The sequence below is a fragment of the Spinacia oleracea genome, chromosome 3, assembly GCF_020520425.1.
Source record: "Spinacia oleracea cultivar Varoflay chromosome 3, BTI_SOV_V1, whole genome shotgun sequence".
Classification (NCBI taxonomy): Eukaryota; Viridiplantae; Streptophyta; class Magnoliopsida; order Caryophyllales; family Amaranthaceae; genus Spinacia; species Spinacia oleracea.
The window spans coordinates 89,084,634-89,092,990 of record NC_079489.1 but is presented as its reverse complement, the minus strand read 5'-3'; the positions used below and the strand labels follow the sequence as shown (position 1 = coordinate 89,092,990).

General features: G+C 37.8%; 1 protein-coding gene across 1 annotated transcript; it reads right to left on the bottom strand.

Annotated features, from left to right (window-relative positions):
* Positions 1-3,479: 3,479 nt before the first annotated feature.
* Positions 3,480-3,873, bottom strand: LOC130469850 (basic leucine zipper 43-like). Its single transcript, XM_056839356.1, has 2 exons — positions 3,670-3,873; positions 3,480-3,605 (listed from the first exon to the last, which is right to left on the bottom strand). Exons 1-2 carry the CDS (start codon positions 3,871-3,873, stop codon positions 3,480-3,482), a joined length of 330 nt encoding a protein of 109 aa, XP_056695334.1.
* Positions 3,874-8,357: the final 4,484 nt, after the last annotated feature.

The window sequence follows — 8,357 nt, the reverse complement described above, 5'->3', positions numbered from 1 at the left end:
TACAATCATAAGGGGTATAAGTGTTATGATTTTCGAGCGAAAAAATAATTATAGCTCGTCATGTGTGATTTGATGAAACTTCTTTTTCATTTTCTAAAATTCACACTCCTTCATCCAACTCGTATGAATTTTTAGAAAATGATGTCTCTCCGTTTAGGATTCATATATTTCATCAACAAGCCATTAGGTCTATCCTAGAAGAGAAACCCACTCCCTCTGTTGGACCCAATCCTTCTCCTACATCTCCCCTTGTGCATCAACATAACCCATCCACCCCACCAATTTCGCCAACCCATCAAACACAAACTCCTTCACCTCCCAATTTTCCTTTGGCCCTGCATCCCAACACGGACCCGACCCACCTTTCCTCCAGGCCTTCGTTGTCATCTATGAGCCCAAGACTTTATTGTCCCCCTCACCAGCAAAGCCCACCTTTGGCCAACCCCACCCCACCTACATTGCATCCCACTCGGAATTTATAAGCCAAACTTGAAATACAAAGACTATGCCTTGAGTGCCACCACCTGTGAGGGGGTCGAAAAAGCGCGAGGCTAATGCGTGACCTTGTCCCTCGTGGGTGTGAAGTTTCTTTTTGTCAAATCAAGTGTAATTGGATTTCCTGTGAGTTTACACCCAATTGACTAGTAATATAGGAGTCGCCATTCAGTTTTTAACGACAATGAGAAAAACTGACAAAACCCGGTTATCGTGACATAAAGGGAGTGCAATTATGTTTGACCACGACGGCCCTAGGTTCCCTTGTGATCCCCGGTGTGGGGATCTCTCAACATACACCCGCAAGGTAGAGATTGAGGGTTCGGGGGACTGTAACTACCGAGAGGAGTACTCGCTCTTCGATAAATCCAGAGGCAGGATATCCTTACTAGCTCAGCATAAATAATTGAAGGGACATGCGTTAACTATTAAACTAATCTGAGTTGATTTTAACAATATGCAACATATAGTATTAGATCGAACGCGATTATCTGATTTAGATTGTTTTAAGGGACCTAGCATGATAATCCAATTTCCCAACATATTATCTTTATTAGGCGCACTAGTAGAAAAAAAATTTGTTGCAGCCCCCTTATTGAAGGGGGCATAGAGAAATACGCTTCAACAAACAACCGGTCAACGCGGGTGAAATATTATATAGGATTGTTGAACCGAACATTTTTGTTGTTCGCTTCAATAGCAATTGTTGAAGGGGGCATTAAATGTTCGCTTCAATAAATAATCCTCGCATATACTCCAATTTTTACTTCTCTCTCCTCCTCATTTCTTCGGTTAGCCTGAAAGATTAATTTCTCTCTCTTCTCTCCCCTCTCCTCTCTCCCGGTTCAAAACCCCTCAAACCATCCGCCCCTTTCCCTTTCCATGGAAGGTCTATCTTCTCTCCCTCTCCCTCATTCTCTATAATTTCATAGAAGTGTCTTCATAAACACCCTTGATTTCGTTTTCTTTCTCTCTCCTCTTTCAACTTTTTTTCTTCGGGTTAGATCTAGATATTTCAAGCGAAAACGAGGGAGTGCATTTCAATCCACATCGGTCAAGCTGTTATCCAGGTCGAAAATTCTTGCTGGTAGCTTTACTGTCTCGAGCATGGTATTCAGGTATAACCTCTCTTCTTCTCTAAAGATCTATCGTTTCTGCTTTCTTTTGTCTTAATTTTATGCTGATATTGCGAAAAATTGATGTTATGGGTGTTGAATTCGTTCAGTTTGATCAGTTGATTGTTCATAATGAATATCGTTGCCCCATTTCTAAAGAAATTATGAAGGACCCTGTTATTTTATCTACTGGCCAGGTTTGATTCCTATCTGGATTTTTCTTTAAATTTCATGGGTTTTTGTTTAACTTTTCTGGGTTTCGATTGAATTTTTCTGTTAATTTTGAATTATTGTTCTTGGGGAATAGAGATTGGTTATTTTATTTTAATTAATTTTCCGGGTAATATCAATGTATGAATTTTTGTGGGTTCGTTTTCAATTTTTCGCTGGAGTGTCGGTTTGGCATTTTCTTGAATACTACATGAACTATTCGTGTTTGGTGAACTGAAATTTTCTATTAGGTTTTGTATTCTTAATTATGAGTATTGATTGTTTTTTTTTTGTGAAGAATGCTTATATAAATTTGAGAACTTGTAAATAAAATTTGGTATTGTTAGCATGAATTCTTATTAGTGTGCCCTTGAATTGTGTTTTGCTACCTCATTGAACGCCTGATTGTTTGAGTATTTCATTCTAGTATGAGAATTTCCTTGAGGTTATGCAGTTATCTAGAATTTTAGATCTAATATTGTTGCTATGTACTAGAGTCCATTCAATGTTTTTGGCTGTTGAGCTCATATATGTCGAATTGACAGTCCTTTTATCCTCTTTATTTCCTGTATAACGTTAATGAACTGGTTGAATTCTTTATAAGCCTTACTAAGGTAGTTGAATTTGATTGACACTTACTTATTACTTTTACTGGATGCTATTCTTATTGGTAATGTTGTGTGCACTACATGTAGCTGTAGATATGTTGGTTATGATTTGTATTTGCTGCTTTCAACTGTCACCCATAAAGCAGATTGGTGCTTTTGTACCTGCTCTGTGTCGGAAGGTGACTAGATTAGAACAATCCTCAATGCCATTGTCCTCGTTAGATGAATCAACTCTCACGTAGAAGCCTGCTAGAGGGCACAACTGTGAATATAATCAATCGTACTCGTTACAATATTGTACATTGTACGGGTATGAGAAATTAGGTTTTCTATGTGTATGTGTAGCATCTTTTTCAGTTCTAATTAATTGGACAGTACAAGGTAAATACAATTCTTTTGTCTCGGTGGCATATCTCTAGATGTATTTATAATGTAATAGTCTAGTTCTCCTTATATTAATCAAGCTTTAGATAAGGAAACAAGACTACCATCATAGAAAAATTGTAAAATTGTATCAAAAATTGTTAAACACTAGTAGCAGGACATTGATGAGCAGTTACGCTAATTAGTTGCTGATAATTCCTAGATCCACTTAGGGCAGGGAGGGGTCAGTAATTAAATGTGCTTAGGTCTAGTTATAACTTAAGTAATATCTCAAAATCTGGCTTCCAAGCAAATAGTGTTTTTAATACAGATGCCTGCTTCAGGACATCAATAGTTTTATCTATTTGAACTATGTTGCCTTATAATCCTTTTATAGCTATTTAATTCATTATTCCTACTGGTTTTGCAGGAGGCATTGGATATCTATAAGAAACTCCCGCCTAAACATTACAATACTAGATGGGTTCTTTCCCAGGTATAATCTATTTTCCTTATTTCATTCTGCCCTGCAGTATGAGCTATCTTTCTTTTTTACTAAGAACATGGAAAATACTTTTTCTTTCCGTAATTTTTGACAATTCATCTGATGATAAGTGCTAAAGGTCTTATATGTTTGTACTCTTTGTAGTCTTGTAGAGGCGCTCTTTGTTTATCTTGTAATGTAAACCTAGTGGAGACTAGTTGGCGGATAGCCATTACTATTTACTCTAGCATTTAGAATGAAATTATCTGTTTCTAGTGGATCAGCATGTAATGGCATCATTTTAACTGTTTCAGACCACCTGTTTCTTATCTGTACTTATTAGATGAACATGCTGAGAAAAATTATGTAAGATAGTTTCATGGCTTTCTTATACATGATTCAGCTTCTCAATTAGATTATTATTCTCATTTCGAAGACGAATAACTTGTGACCAAAGCTCATCTAAGTGCCTTTGCTTCCTCATTCTAGATCTCCGAGCAGATTCCCTGTTGGATATCATCCTCCTTTGCCTCCTGTCGTCGATGATCATCTTACCTTGCTGATGATGTATCTCTTCTGATTCATCTGATGTCGACATATAAACAGGAGATGAAACTTTGAAAACTAGTCATAACCATATTTTATGCAATTTGTTGTAGATTGTTTTGGTGTAGTAAGTTTATGTTAGGTGAGAATTGGTATGGGAATGGGATTTCTATATCTGGAGTCGGAGTTTGGTAGTTTATTCCCGTTACCTCACTTGGATGCGTCATAATAACTAAAATAGCTTATACCAAGTACTTGGGTATATGTTATGATATGATAGCAATGAGTTTAATTCTTGGGAGGTAGTAGTGAGAAGCTAGCTCTAAGAGGGAAGGGTTTATATAGGCAAAAATCGACTATGCTCAACCCACAATAGGAAGGCGCCCGCTTACGTACGCAACACCATAACAATAACAACACTTACCCCGTATATTTTTAAAATGTGTTTGGAATGGGAAAGTAGATGAATATGCTTGTGCGTTTTTTTCTTTTTTATGTGAATAGATTTATCCAATAGTCGATAGTTACGACAAAAGGGGGACTGTTTTTTCTGTGCTAGATGTTCTCCTACACCAATCTACCATGTATAATTGAAGCATCTAATGCTAGTTTAATCTTTGCAAACTATGCCCCTGTTTAGATGGAAATTTTTTTCTAGGGAGAACTAACACACATGAAAATCTTTTTTAATTGGTTTATCTAGTCAAAATTTTAGGCTTCACCTTTTATTATTTAGGTGCTTCACAAAACTTCTGCTTACATTGTGAATTTTCCACGCAGGAATACATATGAATAAATGCCGTGAAGATTAGTATTAACATTTTGTCATTAATAAATGCCATGCAGATTAGTCCTCTGGCAGTTGTCATCTCAATATACTTAACATCATTGGATTATCTGTCATTTGTCGCTTTGCTCTAGTACTTTTAAATGAAAATTCTTGCAGTTATAACACATCTTCTGGATTCTCTTCCCTTTTGTTGTCAATATGGCGTCATATAATGACTGTGAACTGTTGTTTCTTGATTGCTCATTTTGTAGCTTGGTGGATTTATGTATTTTAAAGACTATTCATGACAGACCTATGGTACTTTCATGTTGTGGAGCATTTTAAACAGATTTTTTTTGACAGCTTGTACGTAACAGAATTGCTGGCTAATAGTGGTTGGTTGTTTACTTAGGTTGGGAGAGCATATTTTGAATTAGTTGATTATTTAGAAGCTGATCGTGCCTTCAGTCTCGCTGATCGTGCGTTTGGTGGTGTTGGCCAACTGGTTGGACAACTTGCAAAATTGAGTGGTTGTTCATTTACAAGGAAGAGTAATTTTGGTAATGGTCAAGGGAAGCGTAGGCAAAATAATCGAATTGTAGATTCAAAGATTATTTTTGTGTGAATTTATATTGTAAAATTACATTAAACAATATTATTTCAATATTAATGTGAATGAAGTATTTATTGTTTATAATTTTCTATTTTATGAGTATTAAGGTTCTTCTATTACCTAACAAAGAAAATTAAAGCAGAATATTAGTGGTGGTAGCCCATCTTATGTGCTGTTGATTAAGACTCCTAGTTGGGGCGGGCAACACAATGTTTGCCTCAACAGGCTTGTCTGTTGAGGGGGGCAATTTAATGTTCGCCTCAACAGGCTTGTCTGTTGAGGAGGGCAATTTAATGTTCGCCTCAACAGGCTAGTCTGTTGAGGGGGGCTTTCAAATGCCCGCCTCAACAAATATCTTTTTGAGGCGGGCTTGGCTCGCCTCAACAGATCTCTGACCTGTTGAAGCCCCCTCTGTTGAAGCGGGCCATGTTCGCCTCAACAAGCCCGAAATGCCCCCCTCAACAGGGGTTTTTTCCACTAGTGCGTGATAGAACAATCAGATTTAATTAGTTTAACAGTTCATAAAAGGGCGAGGAAAGCAATTAAATCATGGAAAAGGGACACATTACGACGCACCCTTGAGAGGTGCGTCACGGTTCTCAGAAAACTAACCACTTTGACTTTGCTATTTCTCCTTTTATTTAACAAATCTCAAGTTATGGGACAGGATACGTTCTGTTCAATTTATGGATCAATTGCGACAGAACGCGTGATCAGTTTTGCAGCGTGAGGCTTAGGCTTAGGGGTTTAGAGTCAATACTCAGAATAATAATTGTGTGTTGTGTCTTTTCACGTCGAACTAGGGGCTATATTTATAGAAAAGAGTTCGTGGAAAGATAGAATTGTAGAGCTCTAATCCACGAGGAATTAGGAAAGAACACGTCCCAGGCAATTTCAGCGCCCAGGGCTGGGCGTTGAAATTGATGTTTGGGCCGTTTCTTTGTCAGATTCGGACTCTTAGAATCCGGAGTGTATGAGACTTAATCGAGTCTTTTAGTGCGTATTAATTTTATGACGGAATGCGTCTAGGCCCGTTACGAACTCTAGGCTCGTTAGGATTTTAATTAATACGTAACTCTTATTTTCGAATCGTATTAGGAACAGGATTCTCTCGCAATTTCTATCTCATTTAGGATTTATGTTGGAGTGCAACACCTAATTCTGACAGGTTTCTATCTTTTATGACTTGCCACTTTTAACAACTACCCATTACGGCAGTTACTATTTTTAGCAGGTTTCCATAAATAGCAGGTTTCTATAAATAGCAGGTTTCGGGTGAAATGAAAAGGGTGATTGAGATTCGTTATTTTATAGGAGATGCGTTGTCAAGTGGAGATTTATGTTCTCATCATCGAACCTTCCCTTTCGGGAATGGGGACAAAAGTAGGTGTCTACACCACCACATCCATCTCTCCAATTCCCCGGAATCTAGTGAGTGCACTTAATGACTCAAATTGGAAAAATGCTATGCAAGATGAATACAATGCTCTAATTGATAGTAAGACTTGGCAGTTGGTCCCTCGTCCTTCCAATGCTAATATTATACGGTCTTTGTGGATTTTTTGGCATAAAAAGAAATCCGTCGGTTCTTTTGAGAGGCATCAAGCATGTCTTATAGGTGATGGTAGGTCTCAGCGGAAAGGCATTGATTATGATAAGATTTTTAGTCTGGTTGTCAAACCGCGACTATCTGGGTGGCACTTACTATTGCTTTGTCAAATTCTTAGCCTATTCACCAACTTGATGTAAAGAATGCTTTCTTACATGGAAACTTGAACGAGATTGTGTATATGTATCTACCCTTTGGGGTTCCAGATCCGACATGGCCCGATCATATCGGTCTCTTGCGTAAATCTCTTTATGGCTTGAAACAGGCACCACGGGCATGTTATCAGTGTTTTGCTGAATATGTGGCAACCATTGGCTTTTCTCACAGTACATCTGATAATTCTCTATTAATTTATTGTTGTGGAAAGGATATTTCATACATCTTGTTATATGTGGAATATATTATTCTAACTGCATCTTCAGATTCTCTCAAACTCAACATTATGTCCAAGTTAGCAACGAAATTTAATCTACAATGAAGATTTGGGTCCGTTGAGCTACTTTTTGGCGATTGTCGTCTCCCGGGAAAAAAATAGTATATTCATGCCTCGGAGTTCTTATGCCGAGGATATTCTTGATAGGGTAGGCATGTCACATTGTAAGCCTTGCCCGCTCTTGTTGATACAAAAGGCAAACTAAGCGCTAGTTCAGGCGCTCCATTTAAAGACCCTACCAAGTATCGTCGTCTGGCAGGTGCTTTGCAATACTTGACATTCACTTGACCATACATCTCATATGCAGTATAACATGTTTTCTTATTCATGCATGATCCGAAAGTTGAGCATATGGAAGCATTGAAGCGCATTTTCTGCTACATTTGAGGTACGGTTTATTTTGACAAAAATTTATATAAATCCTCTCTACAGTCACTCTTATGATACACAGATGCGGATTGGGGAGGTTGTCCGAACACTCGATGGTCCACCTCCGGTTATGTGTAATTTTGGAGACAACTTGATTTCTTGGTCTTCGAAACGGAAACCCACTATGTCCAAGTCTAGTGCCGAAGCAAAATATAAGGGTGTTACAAACGTTGTCTCCGAATCTTGTTGGGTTCGAAATCTTTTGCTTGAGCTTAATTGTCTCATTTGTAAAGCACCTTTGGTCTCTTGTGACAATGTGAGATATTCTTGTCTGGAAATCGGTACAACATCAACGTACCAAACATATTGAGATGGACATTCACTTTGTTCGAGAAAAGGTTAGACGTGGAGAGGTTTGTGTTTTACATGTTTCGCCCCGTTATCAGATTGCTGACATTTTCACCAAAGATCTTCCGCGCATACTTTTTGATGATGTTCAGGACATTCTAACCGTTCGTAAACTTACCGCTTCGACTACTCCAAGGAATTGATATGTTTATTTATGTTCTTCTCCTTGTTTTATAGCACACTCGCGTGAACCAGGTCTTGCATTTGGTATTATTGCAGTTGATGGGGTCTGAAAGACTATGTAAATATATGTAAATATTTAGTGAAAGATTTTGTAATTAAGGTTAGTATACATTAGCATATTTTGTTAAACTAGTTACAATTACATTGTAAAG

Bases quoted from the DNA above. Each gene is read 5' to 3' on its own strand.
- LOC130469850 (XM_056839356.1), bottom strand. From the start codon at position 3,873: ATGTCGACATCAGATGAATCAGAAGAGATACATCATCAGCAAGGTAAG. The intron at 3,606-3,669 runs GTATAAGAAAGC...TAATAAGTACAG, and splicing joins TAATTGAGAAGCTGAATCAT to ATAAGAAACAGGTGGTCTGA.